At 37.4% G+C, this 24,430-nt stretch overlaps 1 protein-coding gene across 24 annotated transcripts in view; it reads left to right on the plus strand.

The window, feature by feature from the left end:
• The window catches only part of esrrga (estrogen-related receptor gamma a), a 240,417-nt gene that overhangs the window by 188,287 nt on the left and 27,700 nt on the right, over positions 1-24,430 (plus strand). For all 24 annotated transcript variants that reach the window (XM_063055763.1, XM_063055760.1, XM_063055754.1 and 21 more), the window contains 2 exons: positions 15,292-15,402; positions 17,752-17,913. In XM_063055763.1, coding sequence (XP_062911833.1) covers positions 15,292-15,402; positions 17,752-17,913 — 273 coding nt within the window. The remainder of the gene's footprint in view (positions 1-15,291; positions 15,403-17,751; positions 17,914-24,430) is intronic.

Raw genomic sequence — 24,430 nt, forward strand, 5'->3', positions numbered from 1 at the left:
ACACAGGCAGACATGTTGGTGCACTTGGTGACTGCTAAATATAGCATTTTCTGTTATTGCCTCTGCAGTTACCCATCGTAGAAAGATGCCAGATTGTGTCATTGTGGTGGTGCACAGTGGATAAGCTTGTAGTGAATGACATCACAATAGTAGATTCTACTTTCAACACTCGTGTTTCATTGTGAATAAAAAGTTAATAAGCTGTGAATGACATGATTTTGTAGCTATATTTTAAGCCAGAAAGAATCAGTTCGCTTACAATCTTGTATCAAAAGGTGATTTTGTTAAACCAGTGTATTATCAGTACATGATAATGTCAACAAATACACTATCGGAAAGAAGAACTTGTGATAAACTCAAGCTTCTAACCGTAGCGGTTTAGCCAGTTTTAAAGCATTCCTCCTCTTGATTGGCTTGGGCTAAATTCTTCAAATGGTTCCAACAATTTCACTGTTGTGGATTATTCTCAGTATTGTGATCTGCGCAGACTGTTAGCTGAACTTATCACCTCATGAGCTGCACAGTCATGCTCCCCAAGTACTGAAATCGGACTGCCACCACCGGTGTCAGATCAGTTGCAACTGTTTTGATTCTGGCTGGTCAGTATGCACGGGTATTCGCTTGGCTGGAATCCCAGTTCCCCCACTCAGGAGAGGGACCTGTGCACATGTTTTGCACCATTGATGAAGTTGTTGTCAATGCACACCAAGTTTTATTTTTAATGCAGTTTTTCTATTGTGATTCCATTTGCTGTATGCAAGCATTGAAAAATAATTGTGCACACACTGCCATTTTATAATCACTGAAACACCTAATACAGACATGGAACAAAATATTGACTGCTGTTTTTTTTTCTCTGAAATGCTGTGCAAGTAATGAAAAGAAGCATTTTGAATCTATGTTGAGTTCATAAGGAATCATATTGGAAGATTAACATTCCAAAGGCTATTTCTATGTTAATTCTGAAAGTGCTATTTAAACAGAAGAGTGACAGCAGAATAAGCTTTGGGTAATCATTTTGTACAGCTCTTTATCCAATTCACTTTAGCTCTAATGGTGTCTGTGTCCATAGCCACTTAAAATTTATACAGTTGCCTATTTCTCAACCAACCCCTCCCTAAGTATCAAGTTAAACAGAAATAGTTAGTATGATGTTCACATATTAAGCACTGGAGCTTTTATGTGTCTGTTCTTTGTTTTGTTATTGAAATGAAGTGTTTTATATTTAGTACATTAGAGTTCAAGTTTTACAGGATGATAAATAGCTCATGAGTACATTTATGTTTAATGCTTCCCATCCATACATTAATAGGACAGACTTGCTGTACCAAAATTAGTAAATGTTGATTGGGGAAGACATATTGAGAATAATGGCCACGACAACTGAGTGGTCTAGTGATAAGAATTTAGAGGTTGCAGGTTAGAGCCCGGGGGCCACCGGACACTTGAGTTTCCCAACATTGAATGTGATGCATTTTGTCATTTTCTGTCAGGGTTTCTAGAAGCAAAGCTTTACAATGTCTTAAAGGAAAGACAAAAGAACTACATTACTCTAATTTTCCATTTGTAAACCTTTCTTCTGCTGTTTTACAAGCTAAAGGATAACTGGAGTGAGGCAAAAGGTGTAATGAAGATGTGGTGAGGTTACATAGGCAGATTCCATTGTAAAATATGAGATTGAATTGTCAACATAAGAATGTAGTCAGCAAGAACTCATATCTACAAAATGTGTTAAAAGTCTCATCTTCATTTAGCATGGCATAAAAATAGAGGGGTTTTCAAGCAGGAATACATGCAGAGATGAGATTTTCATTGTTTTTGGACATCTGTGACTCATTACGACAATGGATAGTTTAATGAAACCAGCTGACTGGCCTCTAGGAATGAGTTTGCCTTCACAACTGTAAGCAACATTCCAGAAGATCTGCTAATCAGTTGACAGATAGAAATGAAACAAAAATAACATTTTTTTTCCTGTAAATTACATTTAAACATAGTAAACAGATCATGGAAGGTATTAAATAAAATGTTATTGATTGGAGCTTCACTCTGCCTCCACTTGATTGACCCAATGGAAAAATATAGTAAAGACCAAGTACAATATGGATTGCACTTAACATGACCAACCAGGGATGAATTTCGAGGCAGTAGCTAATTGACTGGTGAGATTTTTGATTGTCTTTTATCTGGTAAAACTATAATTAGTGTAAATCCTCCCTAAAGCCAAATTTTCCAAAACAGACATGATGTTTATTAGTGTGGGAAGAAGTGATCAACTAACTCTATTTATTAATTGATTACAAGTTAATTGACTAATGATCATCCACTTGATTAAAGGTTTGACTGTCATGTTTGTTTATTGTATTGGTATTCATTGTGTTTCACAATTAATCAGTGGTGTAAATTGAAATAATTGCACTCTTCATTAGTATTAATTGAACCACTTTGTGCATGTTGAAACTTATTTACCCTTACCCTGCTGAACACAAACGAATTTGAGACACCTGCTCTGAGGGTTAAGCGTAAAGGACACAATGAATTAAAGAAAATCTGTAGTTGTAATTCACCCAGAAGACTAGCTGTTCAGCAAAATATAATCAGAGCTCTCACTAAGTGATTTTTGTCTTCCCAAAATTGGTCATCATTTTGAGTGGAGAGGGAGAGGTTTAGTTAATAGTTTGCATCATTCTTAGATTAAATTATGATTTGATTTGGATTAATTTCAAAATGGATTTGGTGAATGACTTCATTTCTTACCAGAAACCAGAGCTACAAGGCATGGACTTCCCATGGGAACTTGGGAGAGCTCCCAGGTATACTGAGCAATGAATTCATTGCTGAATAGGAGTGCAAAATGGGCAGTGCCATGAGCAAATTGCCCCAGTGCTATGTCTTTTTTGCCTTCCTAACCCAACAAAATTTCCATTTTTAAAGATTACCATAATCAGCCATGCTGCATACAAATATACTGCACAGTTCGTCCATTTCACTTGACAATTGCAAATAACGTCTAGCAATCTACCTTAGCAGCATTTCACTATCCATTGGTGGTAGGGCCTTACCAGGTGCCGATGAACTTACACAGGTTTCAGAAGAACAGTGCAAAGCTTTCTTGTGCTAGTAGCATGTGTATCCATTGACAGAATTATCTAAAAATTATGTCACAGGAACTTTGCAATGCATGCCTTTTTTCTTCTGTTAGATTCCATTTCTCCCATTCATTCTTAGAACATGTGCGGCACTGGTGGAGTCAGCATCTTTTACGCCCCCCCCCCCCAGCTGTCCTGAGAAAATGTTAAAACAGCTGAGTACTTGTTATGTGAGGTCAAAGGTCAGCTGAGGGTCAACCACAATGGTGTGAGACTGGAGTCACATATAGCACAGAGCACATAAGTTTGTTAATGAATCATTTGTATTTTTAAAATTATATTCCTTTAACTTTATCGTTCCATGTTACTTCCGGATTTTAAAAAATTTTTTGAATTTCCACAGTTATACTTGAACTTTAATTTTCTGATTGTTACCCCAGACCAGTAACATCAGCGCATTACCACAAAGTTATGTTGCAAAGAAGGAGAAGCAGCATCTGAACTCCTCCTTAATAATGATGTAAGCTACTGAAAGTGCCTTGCCAGTGTTGCTAGATAAAGGCTCTTTCATCAGGTCCCTATGGTATGCTGTAGCTGTCAGTTACTTACCTTTTCATTGAGGTAGGTTACGTACACTAGTGCCAATAAAAATCAGTTTTTAAAAAAGTTTTCTCTAGATCTAATCAGCATTGTAAAATATATAACCCTTGTTACCTAGCAGTCCCCTAGTTAAATTATTGTTCATCTACATTGGATTGATTGTGTTTCAGTATCTTTTCATTTTACCTGTCACAATCATTAATATCTCACTAGAACAATATCTTGTCTGAGTAATTGCCTAAACTTTGCAATCAATTTTCATTAACACACTACCCTTTACAATTTTTTGGATAAAATTTAGAAAATTTTTGATGTCTACTTGGTATTCCAAGTGTCTGTTTCTCATAAATGGACTGTTCCTTTCAAACAGGTACTGCATTATTAGACTGATTGAGATCTATTTCTGGCTGATCTTCCCTCAGAGTGAGAATTCTTTGGTTTTACTCCCACTTACAAATTAATAGTAAAATGAGCTATTCTTCTGCTAGTGAAGTTGGCAGAGTTACCTGGTAAGCAGAATGTGACAATATAAGATGAAGGAATTACTATAGCTTGTGTGATGGGTGACATGTACCCAAAGGGATTCTGATCCCGCTATATGCATAATCACTGTCAAATATTGGGTGCTTAACAGGGGAAATGTTTTGGAAGAATTTGGGCTCTAGGAAAATTCCACCATATATCATGTTGGATTAGAAAAGTAGAGAATTACAATGTGCACTCCATGTATAAATTTTACCAAGGTTGTTCTTTCCATCTCCACTAGCTGTTGTAAATGAAATGTTTTTTTTCTAATGTTTGCACTTTTTCTCCTGTGAATTTCTATCATCTAAAATTGATTCTTGAATTAGGAAATGTTGATAAAATGTTCTTTTTGTTATAGATAATGATAAAACAAGTTACAGCATTCTTGGTGCTTTATTGAAGCTATAGCAGTTCAAGTGCTTGTGATATAGTATATTACTGGTGCTTAATGCTTCACACCAATTGCAATATAATTGTTGTAAGTATAGCATCCAATTCTAATGCAATTTTTTTTTAAAGCTTGACAGTAAAAGTGGTGAGCTTTCCATTTTCTACTAACTGAAAAGTGAAGCTCTTGTGGCAATTGTGTGCATTGAGTGGAGGACTCAGCAATATAATATATGCTAAGTGACCCTTCCAGGATGCCTGCTGCTCTGACACCCTAAGCTCCAGTGTAATTCAAGTGAGCAGTGTAAAACTCAGCAATGTAAATTTGACTCCCCTGCTGAGACTCCAATGATAATAACATGAGAAAGTTCAAAGCAAAAGGAATTTCAAGCAACATAACAATGACCTTTGTAAAATGCATGCTCAAAAATATTTGAATTTGAGACTATAGTTGGATTGAAATAAATACACTGGTCTAGAAATTTGACTGTGCCGCGACAGAATAACTGCAGCAGCAAAGACAAAAATTACATTATATGATGTTGATCAATTTGGCACAGTTTTTTTTCCAGAGATTTATCAAAAATCCTTAATAGCATATGAAGTTCTTCTTATGAGAATTTTCTGTACCCTGGAGTACATTTTCAAGTGACATCAATTGTGGTGTAACCTCCAAAATGTGTTTCTGATGAGATTTTTGCATCTCTTTGAGCTTGGTAGTCATTGCTGCTATTCATTCTCAGGAAGAAGAATTTTTAATAATGCAAACAATTCAAGCTGAACATGACTTAAATGGTCAAAAATGTTTCTCCTCCAGCCATAAGCAGAGTGCAATTCAAATCACTGTAAACATGATCTAAAATAGATGGACCTAAACTGGAATCCCAGTTACTGCACTGTCAGTTGATTTCAATAGGATGACCATCAAATTCAATGGCCAGAAAATGCTAGAAGAAATCCCACAATAAAGAATGTGATTGAAAGCGCATTAGATGAAATGTGTGTGTGCCACAGAAAACCTTCTCCACCCAGGCACACAGGGGCAAGCCCTTAATTACAGCTACAGCGAGAGTAAGGTCATTACAGGATACTCTTCCTAAATGTCTTCATTCACAGGTGTGATATCTGAAATCCATATGTGCAAACAAACTTCAGTACCTCCATTGTTTTCAAGGTCAAGTTTACTCTCACTCCTAGCAATCTTGCTTCAAATTTCTTTCAAGATGTCTGTGCTGAGCTGTGTCACATTTAAACTTTGGTCCTTGTTGTTGCTTTGCTGAAGTCCCAAAAAAAGCTGAAAGGGAAACCTATGATTTTTGGTCAATTTGGCTTCTGTATTTGCATTGGAACTTGGTTGCATAGCAAGCCTCTCAAAGGCAGCCACTTGCATCGGGCGCTCATGCCCTTACAGGCATCCTATGATATCCTTGATGCACACAACTCTTCAGAAGCCTTTGAAAATTCCCATATTCCCAGGAGGACTGTACCACCACACCTGCACCCATCCCATCATCGTCATTCACCTCAGTCCTGTCTAACTCTCTTTAGAAGCTGGAAGAATGACATGTATTGTGAAGTGACCTTTTAAGGACCCCTTCCTGAGGTCAGACTGTTACTGACATGGGAAATTTGACCACAAACACCTACGGTCCCTGGAGCAGAGCAGCACAGCACAGGGAAATCAGCTGGTGGTGCTATTTGTGAACATGCTCAAATAAATTTCACAATGATTTTAAGCTTTTTTTAAAACAATGTTGGAGAAATTACTAACATCACTTGAAGGTCAGAGAAGCAGTGCAGGTGAACTTCTAGGCCAATGTTTTATTTTAAGCTAAAGATGGTCTAAATTTATCAGCTTTCTATCACTACCCAGCAGAGAAAAAACATATATTGTTCAATATACATTTTTACAGACGTGGTCTATTTTCTTTGCAGATTGCAGGTGCCTTTTCAGTCTCTAGTGCCATCAAACTGATATTCTGTGAAATTAGAATGCAATATTTTAAATATACAGTTTGAATCAAGTATAGAACACAGTGCACTTTTTAATAGCCTAAGCCTGCAACAATGTGAGATAATGATATGTCCCAGATGTTTCATTGTCCAAAATAAACTGATGGTTTTATTGAACAGTATTGTAGTTCAACATAGAATAGATTTTAACTTGAAATGTATGATGATAAACTTCATCATGTATTTACTGTTACTGGGAAATATTTAGTTATTTCTGCCAGAACAGACCAAATAAGAAGAGATGTTTTCTTTGTTGAGGAAAAATTTGTGGCAATATTCTAAATATTGATTATGCTACAGTATCCCTGATACTATTCTTATCGTTAGAAAAAATAACAAAAAAAGGGCGAGAAGAAAGTAACAAACTTATATGGTATTTGTTATAAAATAAGATACATTTATAGAGTAGACACTACTTGGCCACAGTAACATGATAGAATAAGGAATAGTCTTTTTATAAGGTGGGATGCAGTCAACATCTGGTAGTTCCAATCCGACTGCAGCCAAATACTTGGTTACAGAGGCAAGTTGTTTCTTCTGTCCATAGATTTTCTCCCAAAATGAGACAATGACTCTCTGGGGAAAAAGAAATGCAGAAAATATAGGGAGGAGTAAAATTCTGGACTTGTTAAATTGAATAATATGAAAATTAAAAATGAAAACACTACTGTAATATAATTTCATGTGTCAAAAGAAGATTCATAAAATGAAGTATTATTAATTGAGCACCAAACAGAATCTGGCAGTGCTTGTGGATTATAAATTTAACCAGATAACTTGCAGGACTTTATGTAACCAATGAAATTAAGTCTTGTATCAGTTTTACTATTATCTGTGTGCCTCTGTAAAATGTGTCATTTCCGGATGTGTTTTTTTTTTGTAATTGCAGTATCACATCAAGTGAAAGCACTTAATTAACGATCTAAAAGAAGCTGTCTCTCAGTACCTGTTTGTTTACAAGTCATTTTGCCAATCTGGCACGTTTGAATGGGAGGCAGTTTTTGTGATATTTTACTAATGAAAATCTAAGTCTAATGTATTAAACTTTGGAGTTAGCACATATATAAAAATTTTTATAAAGTCAGCAAACTCTGATAGAAGTTATCTTTTTTTAAACAAGATATCTTTTATAATTAAACAAAATGATGCTGTCATTTATGTAGGCTTACTAAAGGCTTTGAAAGCTGCATTTGAACGCACCTCAGAAAAGTTGAGCGAGGGTTGTTGGAGCATCATGATGTACGTAGCTGGAGCCTGTTCAATATATTGCAGGTGGCCTGGCAGCCTCATGCAGTTGGTTAACTGAGTTGTTCCTTAGGTGGAATACTTTAGCAGGGGTCCAAACTCATGAGTAGAAAGCATCATTTAAAACTACCCTGCACTGCTTGAAGCTAGCTTTCCCTCTTAAAGAGAAGGTGCTTTGTTTCTGGGGTAAAGTCTTCTACCATGGATGCTTTCTGGGGAACAGTGAAGAATAGTGCAGCAAGGGAGTTGGGGGTGGGAGGGAAGAGAGAGATCTTGATGGTTTGCATTCCATCCAAAGGTAAGCATAGGCCCAGGAGTCAGAAATCATGAGATACATTGTGTTTGACAGAGGGCACAAAAATATAACAGGAATAGAGAGTTTTGGAAGTTAGTCCCAAGATTCAAACTCCAAAGATCTGAATATGGCATGTTGGAAGATTAATAGTCTTATTAGAGTGATTAAAGTCAGTGAATGTATCTTTGAAGCCATATTCTACAAGCTGCATCACTAGCCTCAGGCACTCCATTGTCTCACCATCTACCGTTCTGCCATTACTCATCTACCTACAATCTTCTTCGGTCAAAATGCACACTCAACAGTCATGTACTTCCCCGTTGTCCCATTCAGTTTCCATTTGCAGGGAGCTTCATACTCATAAATGGTACTTCCATGGAGATATTTCACTGGCTACATCACCCAGATAAATTGCTTGATACCAATCCAGCCAGAGAGCACAGCTTCCAGCCAAAAATGTTGGACAAATATTGACAGGATCTTACTCTTTTGGAGGATTGCATTGAACTCAGTCAATCCACATTCTCTTTTTCATGCAAATATGCAGTTGTTAGTTTTTCCTGTTCTCTGCCCTTACTCATTTTGAATATACAGACACCACAATCCGTCAATTGTGCAGGAAGGTAAAGACAATAATGACGAAGATGAAGTGTCACTTCATTTTGCTTTTGCAGCTACCAGCTTTAAAACTGGCATCATGTGCAATTTGAAAGGAAATAAAGAGCTGAGATATGTACGTTGTAAATTCCAAGATGCAAGCAACTTTCAAACATTGCTGGGAAGAATGATGTTGCAGATATCAGCTCCGTAAATGTCAAGATAATAGAAGACTCCAATGAAATTAATTAGAAAATGGCGGATGAGTATAGAGGATGACAGAAAACTTTGCACAAAACTTGGAGTCTATTCTTTCCAGCATCAAAATAGTGCCCATGTGCATTCACACACCATTAGCAAACCAGCCATAATGAAGTGGCTAGTGCCCAATGTCACCATTTGTCTTGCAGATCTAGTAACATTGGAGTCTAGCAGTGAAGCTGAGAACCATTTTCATAAACTTAAGGATGGAATGAGTGGAAGCAAGAATTGTGGAATCAATCTCTCATGCCTATTCTGCCATTCAAGACCTTTTAACTCTGTGGAACTCTCCTGCACAAACACATGTCCTTGATTTCCAAGGCATATAAAAATCTACAAGCCTGCTTGTTGAAATATGTCCAGTTGCTCAGGCCTCAGCTCATTCTCCCAGTCATACTACATTGCAAGATAAATGTTTACTGATGCCGGCATTAGAGCAACTGGTTTCTGCAAAAGCTTGAGGTCAGCAAACCTTCAGCAACATTCCCTGTAGATGTGAAAATCTCTAAAGCATCAAAAACTCTTGTCAAATTACAACAATGGCAAGAAGAAATCAAGATTTATAGTTGGAGGTTCTTTTAAATAACACTGATGGGGCAGATCATTACTACCGCTCAATGTATGTCCGGGGATGCCTGCTTAAGAAAGGCTGTTAGTTGAAGCATTGACCTCTAAAATGAGTGCTAGCGTCAGATCTGTGTGGCATGTTGATTGATGTGATGAGATGCCTATTCTGCACACTTCCAGTGAACATTCAGTGCATAGATATTAATGCTCTTTAACAATGTGTTGTTCAGCAAAACTTGTGCCAAATGTGTGCCCACATGTTGCAACTGTCATTTTGGGCTGTCATGAAAACTGGGCATTACCTAATCCAGTTTTATGCCCTTTGACTTTGAGGATCATTATAAGTTTTTACATGTGAAATGCTTGGCCAGATCTGATCCACACGTACCTCTCCATACATGCCAGGTGCTTCATGACTATTTACGTTAATCAGTGGATTCTAGCTCCATTTTAACAAGATTTGCCGGTACATTTCAGTGCATATAATAGAATATTAAAGATCTGATAATCTTTCCCAATAGGAAGTAGCCTTTTCTAGGTTCTTAGTAACGTGCTATGATCAGTAATGACACTAATTGAATACTGCAGTGCAGCAGTTGACATTTCAGGCAGAGCATTTTGAACTAGTGAAAATACTTTAGTGAGGTGTAAGATACTTCCTTTATGTATTTTTTAATGAAAATGTCGCAAAAGTGTAACAAGATCTTACTTTATATAACTGGACAGAATAGACAGCATAATGATAGCGATATACACTGAGCTGTTTTAATCTTTCCAATGATTTTTAATAATATGTCACTGTATCCTCATGTTAATGGACTTTTTTAAGCTTTAAAGATAAAAGTCTTTGAGTTATCGCTGTTAATTTCTCCTATTGAATTGGTCTGAATTTTATCAGGCAGGTAGAACAATAAAAGCAAAATTTTGTCGGGTAGTTTATTTCCAGATACTTAGGGAACACTTAATAATGACTCCTAATGTTGGAAGTTACAGGAGTGTTGACATGAAATGAAGATTGAAACAGTGTGGGAACACACTGTTGTGATCTGCAAGTCTTGCCCTTCAACTAACTGAGACTGGGAATGAGCTAACCCTCGTGAGTGGCATCCTGCAGCACATGCCATTATCTGCGCTCTGCAGCTTTTTTTGGTGTCTGATTTATTATTAGGATCTGTTTATGCCAACAGTCATACAAATGTTTAACTATTTGAAAGCAGCTCATAATTGTTTGCCTGTTTTCTAAATCTACAGTGAAATAGTAAACCAGTGGTGATGCAAATAAAAATGAGGTAAATGAAAAGCAAGCAAAAAAATTAAATGACACAATAATGGGCAAATACGTAAAGCATTCCTTCAGCATTCTGCATTCCAATACCTGTCATAATAACAAAGGAGAGCACTCATATGATTGTTCACTAATACAGCCTCCACTATATTCTAACTTCTAATGGTCAAGACCTTTGTAAGCAAGTTATATTGTACTGCACTGATAAATACCAACCATTTGGCCTTACCAGAAAGAATCTTCACAATTAAATGGAAGACATACTTTTATAGAAGAGGGATGGGAAAAAAGAGGTATCCCTTTCACTAAGGGCAGGAGGTTAGCCATTACTTTTAAAAACAATATAGTCCATGTTAGTAGTAAAAGTAGGTCAGTGCATACAAAGCATTAAATCACCTCTTTAGTCTAGTAGATTTAACACAGATTTATTCAAATGATCATCAGTCTACTCCAGTTGTGTGTAGGCAAATTAACCTAGCAGCTCCAGTAATAACCATCAGAGGGTTATTATTATTAGTAATAAGCCTTCGAGGGTTATTGACTGACCAGAGCTATCGTTTGATGATGTTACATGGATTGACAGATCTCCAGCAATGCTGATGCTTTAGGGAAAGAGTTAGATGAGACTTGGATAGCCTCCATACAGCTGGAGTATTAGTCATGTAATCTCACTGAATAAAAACATATGAATCACCCAAATATTTCAAAAAAGCTATATATTGATGTAAAAAATAAAATGTCACTTAACATTGAAGGTTTTAAAATCCCCATATTTGATTTTAAAATTGATTATTTTTGCTTTTCTGTATTTACAAAGTTGCATGATTTGTTTTCAACCCAAACAACTCTATTTGTGAATTAATTGACAAAAAATCTTGGTAAAGTTGATCTCAGAGCCAATGTTCATGAAGTTGTTTCAAAATATTACTTTCGTAATGATTTCTCTCTTCTGACATTTCTAAGTATCCTGATGAGCAGGCAGTCTCTACCTCTAAGTATAACAGGGGTATGGACATACGGGACCACCACCACCTGCAGACTTCCCCCCAAGTCACATACTCTCCTGACTCTGGGGCAGGTGATATCCTTTCATTGTTGCTGGGCCTGAAATCTGAAGCTCCCTGCCAACGGCAAATCACAGCGAAGATACCAACATTGTGGCCATTCATCAGAGTGTTTCATCATCAGCTCCTCAAAGGCAGTTAAGAACAGAAAATAGATGCCGACCTTGTCTACGATGCCTACACCTATAAATTAAAACAGCGGCAGGCACATTATCTTCCATTATTCATTTTGTTTTATTTAGAGAAATAATATGGAATAGGCCCTTCCGGCCCTTGGAGACACACTGCCCAGCAATCCTCTGATTTAACCCTTACCTAATGACTGGACAATTTACAATGACCAGTTAGCCGACTAACCATACATCTTTGGGCTATGGGGGGAAACTCACACATCCATGGGAAGAAAGTACAAACTTCCTTACCGAGACACCAGAATTAAATTCCAAACCCCGACGCCCCAAGCTGTAATAGCGTCACGCTGACTGCTAAACTACCATGGTGACAGATGGAAGATGGAAGGACATTACTTATTTATTAGGCTGAGTTTCTCTGTAAGTGTTCAAGCCTACTTAAAGCAGTGAATAATATATCTAATAAAGACTCCTAGTCATGCTGGAGGATACCATTCTAAATTTGGAATGCCAGTGAGAAGATGGGAGGTTTTCACTGTGACCACCAGAGCCATTACAGGAGTAAAAGGAAAAGAATGTAAGAGAAAAATCCATCTCGAGCATCTCCTCCAGCTGTGGTATTTATCAAGGCAAACATTCTGCCCCCTTCCCTCCTTTACAAGACCTGTCGGAGTTAGATGAAAAGCTTGCGTGTATAGGAGCAGGAAGTTATGGTCTCAGTAAAAGGGATCATCCATTCCGGACCGAGATGCAGAGGAATTTCTACACCCAGAAAGGAATGAACTTTTGGAATTCTCCATGGAAGATGGTTACGATGGCTTAGTTCTTGAGTATGTTAAACGTATAGCTTGATGAGCACACTGGATAGAAAGAGAAAGGACAAACATAGATTTAGTGTAGGAAAGGAGGAAAATGTCAGCCATGATGCTACTGGATTTAGTTACAGGTATAAATGGCCAACTTCTGCTTTTATTTCTTATGCTCTTCAGAAGGACAGCATGATTTGAGTGTAGTGTGCAGGCAGGTTTGTCTTCCCCAATTGTGATAGGTTGTTGGGGTTGGTTTTTCTTGCTTTTATGTTTCTCGGCCTGTACAATACTGGAGAGACCAGAAGTTAGAATGCCGATTAATTATAGAATAAGTCCTGGGTGACTCGTATGGCAACGTTCAGCTCTTTGGAATGGAACTTCAGATTTCATTGCAGATCCAAAATTTATAATACTGAACTTTGTTAAGCTGCTTTGTCAGTATTGTTGGGCCAGTTGGATAAACAGTGCCATTTTCAACAGGATTGGCATATTCTCCATTTTAAAAGTGTACTGGAAGTTTTCATCAGTAACCCAATTTGTGACCCCAAAAGATGAAAGAAAGAGATCAGATGGGCTCTCGATATAATGCAACATCAGCATCTGATGCAGTCAGCTCTGTGTAGGAGGTCCACTCGTTACTGCTGTTGAGAACCGTACTTTAGTTTTTTTCATATGTCCTCTTTGCCTTCAAATCCTTAGGTATATTTCCTTATAATTGCACCACATAAGAAGTGTAATGCTGGACCAGTGTTATGAAGCACTGATAAAGTAGATCTAAACAGGTCAGGGTGGTGCATTTTGGTGTTTTCTCATTTCATTGCATTACTTTCCTTGACGCTTTTGTGTCACAGTCTTGACACACACACTACCTTGTGTATTAACCTACTTGTCTTTTGTTTCCAGCTTAGTAAATGGTTGTCTTTCCCCTGTGCCTTTCCCAATTGATACAAGTGTGCAAAGACACAAATAATCAGGTTATTAATGGGCACAGCTTTGTGATGCTTTCCTTTTGCTCCAAGCGTCTGCCAGGATAACAAAAGATTTGTACATGTTGCATGCGGGCAGATTTCCACCACACCGAATCGCCAGTCTATGAGGTCTCATTCGGGTTAATGCAACAGCAGTCAGGCGTCTGTGATGAAGCTGTATTGCTGTTCCTGCCAAAGTAATTTCTGAGCAAAAATAAAAGGTTCAAGGCTTGTCAGCATTAGCAGCTAGATAGCTGCTTAGACCTAATGAGAAATTGGACATTGCTAGACTCTGAGCTATATTGCCAGAGTCATTTTTCCTGCTTGCCTTTTGTCGGAACGACAGAAAGAGATGTTGTTCAATTAAAACCTCTGACCTGTTGTGGGCTCTTGGAGGCAGCCCATTTCATGCTGGTGATGTGAGTGATTGGCAAAATTTAGACAGTTTGGAAACATGCAGCATTTTTCTGTGTTATAATCAAAGCAACAAAAAATATCATTGACACTTCCTGTTAGCTGGTTTCCGTGGTGATGCACATTCCCAGGAGAAATTTGATATAATTAAATTAGGCCTCTTTTGATGTCAATAAATTAAAAGGATAGATTGTCCTTAAGGCAGTGATCCCTCTTGGATTTACTATAACTACTAGTGCATGTTTCTCTTTTAATATTTGTAGCAGTGCAAAAAATAAAATTGACTTAAAATTGCATTGCCATAAATATACATTTATATTGTCCTGTCTTTTAGGACAAAAGTTGGTATTTTATTGGAAACTGACTGGAGATTGGCAAGAATATATCCATACATTTTGAACATCTATTTCAAAATTAATTTAAAATGGATGAAGTTATGTACATGATGTTGCTTCCTCCTTGTAACAGTAGAAATGCTTTAACAACTTTTACTTTTATAACAACTTAATTTCATAATATGCAAATTTAACAATTCAATTTGAAGTATGACCAATAGTAACTCATTTTTGTCAATCTGCTTTCATGTTTTGATAAGAAATAACCATCAAAAGATTCTCCTAAGGTTGATCAGTAATTGCATACATCTCTTCATAAACTAGAAAATGTTACTAGAAATTTGGTTTTAATAGATAGATAGAGAAAGAATATATACATGTATTACCATATATACTACTTATAATTTTTTTTGTTGGATTTGTTTCATATATGCTGGCAATGGATTGATCATCATGCTTCTTAATACCATAACAATTTTAAATCTGTTTTTAATCTGTATTACAGAGATACAGATGCCTAGGTGATCATTGAATATTGTCAAGTTAACAGTGCTATTAAATCACATATAAATTGTAGACCAATCCTGCAGTCTTGGAATAAAAACAATAAAGTATTAATTCAAGCTGTCCATCAAGGTAAACTATAGATATGGCAAAAAGCATTCATATGTTTGTATTTTAAAATGTCATTTTCCTTCTTTTCCAGGTGTGCGCTTAGATAGGGTGCGTGGCGGGAGGCAGAAGTACAAGCGCAGGATAGATGCAGAGAACAGCCCTTATTTGAACCCTCAGCTGGTCCAACCAGCCAAAAAGCCATGTAAGGACAAAGAATTACTTTATATTAGTTGTGCAGGATGCAATTAGCATATAATACTTCAGCATATTAATTTAATATCCAGTAAAACAAAAACATGTCTTATCTATTTCAGTGAATTCACCTTGCACACACAGCCAGTTAAAGAGTTTGCAAAGAGATGGGAGTGATGATAGTGCAGAACTAATCCAATCTCCATTTTATAAATTACCAGAGTTTGCTTTTCATCAAGGATAGCATGATGTACTTTATGAAAAATGATGCATAGTCATGTGGAAATACTTTGAATTGTCGATATTTTTTTCCTATGCGGTCCAATTAAAGAATGAATTTCATAACAGTAATGTTGCAAGACCATGTTTTTAAAATTACGATTTGAATAGCAAAGATATTTTGTTGTTTTGGAAAGTTCTTTGTCCCTTAGAAATTTTATCTTTGTATTTAATTGTATGCCTTGACAGTGATTTAAAAGGAGGATTATTAATATTATTGAACATTGACAGTATTAAACTCATCTGTGATATGTTTATTCTGAATATCAAAGCCAACCATTCTGTCAAACTCAAAATACTAGAATGAAGATTATAGATATACATAAGCTGGATATTGCTTTTTTAAAAATCTTTAAGCTTTTATGTTGAGACTTTACATCACACGAGTAAAAGGTGTTTATCCCTCCTTTCTCTTTTCATGATTGTTGAAAAATATACTAAAAAACAACATAATTATATAAAACAATTCATCTTGCATCAGTGCCTAATTGAAAAAGTGAATTATTTCTTTCAAATTGACTAATCTTATTGGAAAATACTTTGAAATTGCACCCATTGCATGAGTACTTGGAAATCTTTTAGCCACAAGAAATGTATCATCATTTTAATGCATGGTTTTCTGTCCTTTTTGAGCATAGTTATGCACAGCCATGGTCAAGTTTGAAACTATTTGTATTTTCCAACATATTCTTTCTATTAAATAATAAATAATTAAGTATAGCTGAAAGCACTTGGTGGAATTTCAGATGTTAATCGGACTAGAGCTCACACTTTTAGAAGGGAGAGCAATATAATATGGTGTGTAATATACCGTACTGATGAAACATTGCACTCACACTTAGTTCTGTAAATCACATTATTTTAGGATTTTTCAATGAAGCCATGCCTATCAAAATCCGGTCTTTAATATAGATATCCAAATAACACAACATGTCTAGTTCCTTCAATGTTATACTGAAATCACACCACTTACTTTTTGCTGTCCACAAATAAATAATTACAAAGCCTTTAGATTGCATTTCATCTTAAACGTGAATAAAATTAATCCATTTGAAAGTTCAGGAAAGCAAATGTATAATTTGTTGAAGATGCTTGCTCCATCTTTCATGAATCATGCCTGAAATATAAAAGAGTGTAATTTTCTGAACCCTGGAGGAAATGATACTAAGTTAATAAAAGTGAAATATAAAACATTCACCATTTATTTTGCTAGAGGTGATGTCATCTTAAATTCCTTCTATTTTATATAGAAATTTTTCAGAGAGACTAGAAAAAGAAATAGAAGAATTTTTTTCTTCCTAAACAAATGCCCGCTACAATTTTTTTCTGACAAGTTATAATTATTGCAGAAAAGGCCTGAGTGTCATCTTATTCTGATTTTGTGCGCAAATGTGATACTTTAAACGTTTGGGGTCACTTCCTTATCATTTAATTAATTGTAAAGTCTGATTTTGTTTTATGGGAATTGACTGAGTGGCTCAACTGGTTATATTGAGCAGGATCCAATGTGGACCAGACTATCAAAAATACCTATAGCCATATTTTACTTAATTTTACTTGAGACATACATACAAACTTTCTCCCCCTTTTAAAATTGCTTTGTATCTTCCATTTCTTTTTCTCAAAGTTCTGAATTTATATAGTTTGCTCAGAATACTTTCTAAACTGCAGTATCTTTGAATTTTACTGATACCATTTTTCTGTGTTATTTGGATAGTCATACCACTTCACAGTCATTATTTGTTAACTAAAAGCTGTTAATTTTGTGCTGCTCATTTAATTAGCAATCTTTTTTTTAAATAAACATTTATAAAATAGACGGTCAATTTTCTTGTGTTAGGAAGTGCAGCATGTGTTGTGCCTTGATGTAGTCTAAGAGATTTTCTGGGTCCTGATTGATTATTTGTGTATTACAAAGCCGTTCTGATGAAAATTGGGTTGTATTGATTCTAATTAAGGCAACATTAAATAAGATTTACCAAGAGATACCGCTTGCAGCTACTCAATTCCCTGACTGATGAGGCTGTCTAAACTGATGCAAACGTTTCTTGCTTTCTCTTGCCTGGGCTTTCTATTCTAGTCAACAAGATTGTCTCGCACTTGCTTGTGGCTGAGCCAGAGAAGATCTATGCCATGCCTGATCCCACTGTTCCTGACAGTGACATCAAAGCCCTTACTACACTGTGTGATCTGGCAGACCGGGAGCTGGTGGTCATCATTGGATGGGCAAAGCATATTCCAGGTAAAAAAAGGCAAACACTAAGCATATATGATATACGTTATTAAGAATGTCCTTAAGATAAATAAAATATTTTAAGTGTTTGATGCTGAACATTCAATCAATATGAAATTACAAAAATACCTTTATTGGCAGGTTTTTTCTCAAAAGACCATCAGCTTTCACTGTTATTATGACTCAAATAATGGATTAAACTATGTATAATTAAATTGAGATTTCTTTGGTTATTTATAAAGAGGCAAGGCCTAAAGATAGAACGTAGAACATTACAGCACAGTGCTGGCCCTTTGGCCCACTATGTTGTGCTAACCTTTTAATCTATTCTAAGATCAATCTCACCCTTCTCTCCGACATAGCTTTCCAGATTGATTAACAGTTTATATATCACAGCAATATTTCTGCATCAAAAAAACGGAGATCTATTTTGATGAAAGCCCCAGCTACTTCCTTGCAGAACTTCCATGTGATCTTCCTCTTCGGAGAGCTATCAACTGGACTGTCCTTTTCTGTTGCTGGACTGAAGGCTGCTCTTGTCCAGTGACCGTGGGCTCAAGCAGAACCTGTACCAAACACAAGCCTCTGTATCTGAGCGGATGTTGTGACAGGCGAATTAAACGGCAGTGCGCCTTCATCTTCACTCTCCTATTCTTCATCCATAGCCAGGTCTGAAAAACAAAATAAATAAAGGTAGAGGGGAAAGTAAGAGGTGAATGACTACACCATCTGCCTTCTGTATATTTGGGATATGGGGAAATGGGATGTAAGAAAGAAGATAAGGAAAGCCATACCGTTTTTGTTCCAAGGGTCAGAGGTGCTGATGTCAAACATTGGCTTCTGCAACTCGTGGATGCAGCTACATAAGTCCCCCATCGGTTTGTTGCTGTTGAGACTAATTGTGTGCCACTTTATCCAGCAAGAAAGAGGGAAATGCAGCACTGAGAGCAGTGCATTGTTCTTGCATGGCGGGATTGAATAGCTAGCAATGTTGCAGCCCATGAATTGTGGATGTCAGTAAGTGCTAAGTGGATGTAGTGCTGAGCGACAGAGATTACAAGTAGAGCAATAGAATTGTGGTATATTGTGTAGTGGTCAAGGCTAGTGGTGTAATTGATAGTCTGTGACCAATATCGTGTGTGAGATCAGTGTATGTTTTGCTTCTCTGCAGTCATGTCCTTAGAACAGAAATTGACGGTTTTACATTCACCTCCAAAACTCTTTCACTCCTTTCTTCAAGTGTCTGGAGGGTCTGCAGATATAGGTCAACCTTCCTCCTCTTCATATCTTTCACCAAAGACTCTGTTTACCACAAAATATTTTTAAATGTACTCTCCAAAGTTATGCATTTACTTGTAGCAATCGTGACATATTCAGAATGACCTCCAGCACCAACTGTTGCAAGATCCACAGCTCTTTAAGAGGTGCAGGCAGCATTACGCTGAATAGCTTGAACTGGTGTTGTCTTTTTAAAAAGCTAGAGTCAATGGTGATGCATTAAGGCAACCACAGTCTGATGGCATTGGCTGCATGTTGAAATTGTTTTGAATAAGCAGAGAACATAAATTTCATGGCTGTCTGTATTTGGTTCTAAATGCACATCATGATCCCACTGTCTGTTTTCTATCACAATTCAATTTAGTACCCAAAATTCCTTCTTGATCTTATCTGATGATATAGGACTGAGATATTTATATTACATTTGATCTAATCATGGTTATTTATCGGTTCTTTATTCATTGTCAATTTTAGCAAATGAGTACATAGATTAGTATAAGTTAATTCATTATACAAGTAGAATGAGCTATGCCTTGCATTTTTTTTTTTTGGTTTTGCTGGTTAAAGTGAATTTGCAAGTTTGATCCTAAATTTATCCTTATTGTGACTTCCCTTAGGAGTGACTTTCAGCTTTTCACTTTCAGCTTTTACCACAATGAACAAAGCCTGGGCTTTAAGACTGATTTACACCTGAGGCTTGTAACAATCTCTAACATCATCCTCAAAGGGGAATGGAGATGATGGTTGGGCAAAATTTCAACCCAGCAATTTAGAGTTTCTCTCTTTTACAGCTGTCTTCTTTGTTAGGCTAAGTACAGAAAGAACAAGGACTGCAATTAAACTTTCAACTGAAAGAGTTTAATTTCTTAATATGTCCCAAAGAAGAGATGAATTTGTGAGCCACATAGCCATGGTGAAAGTGAATTAAGATATAGGATTTTGATAAAATCAGTTCCTCTGATGTATAGAAAGAGACCAAATGCACGGCTTTCATTAATTCTGTATCATAAAGTATTTAACTCAGCTGTGTCCACAACAGAGGCAAATATTTAAAGAAAAAATAAAATGACTTTATCAGCAAATAGAATTAGGTTACCCATGCTAATAAAGCAGCTGAACAGAAAGCGGGGGCATTATGAAATTTGAACAGTCCTTATCTGACAAAGAGCACAATGAAATTAGACAGCACTTGACTTCAGTTATTTTAAGTCAAAGTGGAATGAGTGGGTACAAGAGACAGAGGCCGTGTCCTAATAGTCCTTTACCATAACAGAGCCCCCACCATTACCATCCTTTTATGTTCTCTGAAATTGCCCGTGCTTTCTATTCTGGCTCATATCTGTCTGTCTTTTTTTCTCTCTCTCTCTTTCAATTTTGTATGTGCTTGGGTAAGCACGTGCTAACACAATATGATTGAGCTGTAAAATGGAATCCTGTCGGCTTTAATCTTTTTTATGTAGATACTGTGGTACTTCCACACTCTACCTCATCCACTCTATTGTGAGACAGAATGGACTGGGAGTAACGCAGGCTGAATCAAATATTGCAGCTAGTTTTCTTACATATGATCAAAAGATTATCAATACAGCAGTCAGATGTATTGTTCAAATTTGTGTTGGATTAGAATATTCGTTATGTTAACACATTAGCCGAATGCTTGAGGTGCTTATACCAGCAGTGCACAGAGGATAGTCCTGCACTTCAACGCTATACTATAACATTTAGTGTCTTTTTTTTCCCCTTGTGTTAGCTGCTTTGAACACGTTGAAACTGCCTAACACCTTTTTATAGATATTTTCTGCTTCTTGAGTATATGGAACTTCAGTGTTTTCAGATTTCTTCAGTAGAGCATCTTTTAACATTTACTGAAGTTTTCCGTCCAGCTCATTGCAATCGTTTCTAAACAAAATAAAATTTAGCCACAGGAAAAGAAATATTGTAATTGCACCTGTTATTTGGGAGATGGATGCTGGATTTCACATTATGATTTCACATTATGATTTCCTGAATTAAATTCTGTCTTCTCTGTCAGCAGTAAACTTGTTAACTTGTTTTCTAGGTGTGCAGGGAATCCTCTGTAACAGGCATTCAGTGGCTTACAGTATATAGGAAGATTCAGTTTAGGCATTCAGTCTAAGCTAGGCAGAAATGGGCAAAGTTTGCATTGAGAATGCTTTACACACGTGCATCGTGACCAGTTCGATCTGGTCAGTGGTATTTAAATTTCCAGTGGAAACGCATCAAAACGGTTGCAAGGCATTTCACTAAATGTAACAAAATTTCCACTAATACAAATGGTCTGAAGTTGGTCATGTTATGGTTTGAAAGGAGGAAGAGTGTTTAATGCTACAGAAGGATAATCAGAGGGAAACTTGGGCCGAGTTGGCAGATGGAATTTAATCCTGACAACTGTGAGGTGATGCATTTTGGGAAGTCAGATAAGGCAGGAAATATACACAAATTGTAGGGTGCTGAGGAATGTTGATGAGCGGGGAAACATGGTGTTCAAATTATAGTTGACTAAAGCAGCAACACAGAGGGACACAGTATGAAGAAGACCTTCATCAACTGGGGCATAAAATATAAGAGCTAGAATATTATATTGTAACTTCTCTGGTGCGGCTGCTCCTAAAGTATCATGTACAATTCTGACAAGAGGAAATCTGCAGATGCTGGAAATTCAAGCAACACACACAAAAAATGCTGGTGAATACAGCAGGCCAGGCAGGATCTATAGGAAGCATCGGGTCCCGGCCCGAAATGTCGACTGTACCTCTTCCTATAGATGCTGCCTGGCCTGCTGCGTTCACCAGCATTTTTTATGTGTGTTGCTTGTACAATTCTGGTTGCCTCCCCGTAGGAAGAATGTGATTGTGATTGTGTTCAAGAGAGTTCATTAGAGATACACCAAGATGTTGCCTGGACTGAAGGATCGTACTTGTATGGGCAGAATGGATGGACTGGGCTTGTTTTGCCTGCAAAGAAAAAGGGAGGCTAAGGCGTGACCTGTTTGAGGTGTATAAGGTTGTCAGAGAGATGGAGAGGATAGATAGTCAGTATCTCTTTTGTATGGTAAGGGGATGAGAAACAAGAAGGCGTAGGTTGAAGGCAAGAGGAAGGAATTTTAAAGAGGATTTAAGAGGAAAGATTTTTTTTACACAGGGAGTGTTTGGTCTCTGGAATGTGCTACCAGAGGAGGTGGTGGAGTCAGATATATTTCCTACATTTACGAGGCATTTAGATATGCAAAGCATGGACGGGCGGAAAGGTCAGCATGGATATGACGGGCCAAAGGGCGCATTGTTTTTACAACTCTGACTCTATGACTCTATCATTTCTGTGGCGTCAGAAGGAGCATCCATTGTTTACAGGGTTACTGCAAGTCCAGCTATCGTGCTTCATTAGAATTGGTTTATTATTGTTACATGTATCAAGCTACAGTAAAAAACTTGTCTTGCACATTGTTCACAAAGATCGAATCCTTACACAGTATGTTGAGGTAGAGCATGGTAAAACAGTAACAGAATGCAGAATAGTGTAACATAGAAACCATAGAAACTACAGCACAGAAACAGGCCTTTTGGCCCTTCTTGGCTGTGCCGAACCATTTTCTGCCTAGTCCCACTGACCTGCACACGGACCATATCCCTCCATACACCTCCCATCCATGTATCTGTCCAATTTATTCTTAAATGTTAAAAAGAACCCGCATTTACCACCTCGTCTGGCAGCTCATTCCATACTCCCACCACTCTCTGTGTGAAGAAGCCCCCCCTAATGTTCCCTTTAAACTTTTCCCCCCTCACCCTAAACCCATGTCCTCTGTTTTTTTTCTCCCCTTGCCTCAGTGGAAAAAGCCTGCTTGCATTCACTCTATCTATACCCATCATAATTTTATATACCTCTGTCAAATCTCCCCTCATTCTTCTACGCTCCAGGGAATAAAGTCCCAACTTATTCAACCTTTCTCTGTAACTGAGTTTCTCAAGTCCCGGCAACATCCTTGTAAACCTTCTCTGCACTCTTTCAACCTTATTTATATCCTTCCTGTAATTTGGTGACCAAAATTGAACACAATATTCCAGATTCGGCCTCACCAATGCCTTATACAACCTCATCATAACATTCCAGCTCTTATACTCAATACTTTGATTAATAAAGGCCAATGTACCAAAAGCTCGCTTTACGACCATATCTACCTGTGACGCCACTTTTAGGGAATTTTGTATCTGTATTCCCAGATTCCTCTGTTCCACTGCACTCCTCAGTGCCTTACCATTAACCCTGTATGTTCTACGTTGGTTTGTCCTTCCAACGTGCAATACCTCACACTTGTCAGTATTAAACTCCATCTGCCATTTTTTAGCCCATTTTTCCAGCTGGTCCAAGTCCCTCTGCAGGCTCTGAAAACCCTCCTCACTGTCTACTACACCTCCAATCTTCGTATCATCAGCAAACTTGCTGATCCAATTTACCACATTATCATCCAGATCATTGATATAGATGACAAATAACAATGGACCCAGCACTGATCCCTGTGGCACACCACTAGTCACAGGCCTCCACTTAGAGAAGCAATTCTCTACCACCACTCTCTGGCTTCTTCCATCGAGCCAATGTCTAATCCAATTTACCACCTCTCCATGTATACCTAGTGACTGAATTTTCCTAACTAACCTCCCATGCGGGACCTTGTCAAAGGCCTTACTGAAGTCCATGTAGACAATATCCACTGCCTTCCCTTCATCCACTTTCCTGGTAACCTCCTCGAAAAACTCCAATAGATTGGTCAAACATGACCTACCACGCACAAAGCCATGTTGACTCTCCCTAATAAGTCCCAGTCTATCCAAATGCTTGTAGATTCTGTCTCTTAGTACTCCCTCCAATAACTTACCTACTACCGACGTTAAACTTACTGGCCTATAATTTCCCGGATTACTTTTCGATCCTTTTTTAAACAACGGAACAACATGAGCCACTCTCCAATCCTCCGGCACCTCACCTGTAGACAGCGACATTTTAAATATTTCAGCCAGGGCCCCTGTAATTTCAACACTAGTCTCCTTCAAGGTCCGAGGGAACACCCTGTCAGGTCCCAGGGATCTATCCACTTTAATCTTCCTCAAGACAGCAAGGACCTCCTCCTTTTCGATCTGTACAGTTTCCATGATCTCACTACTTGTTTCCCTTAATTCCATAGACTTCATGCCAGTTTCCTTAGTAAACACAGACGCAAAAAACCTAT

This window comes from Mobula hypostoma, chromosome 8 (genome assembly GCF_963921235.1).
Source record: "Mobula hypostoma chromosome 8, sMobHyp1.1, whole genome shotgun sequence".
Taxonomy (NCBI): Eukaryota; Metazoa; Chordata; class Chondrichthyes; order Myliobatiformes; family Myliobatidae; genus Mobula; species Mobula hypostoma.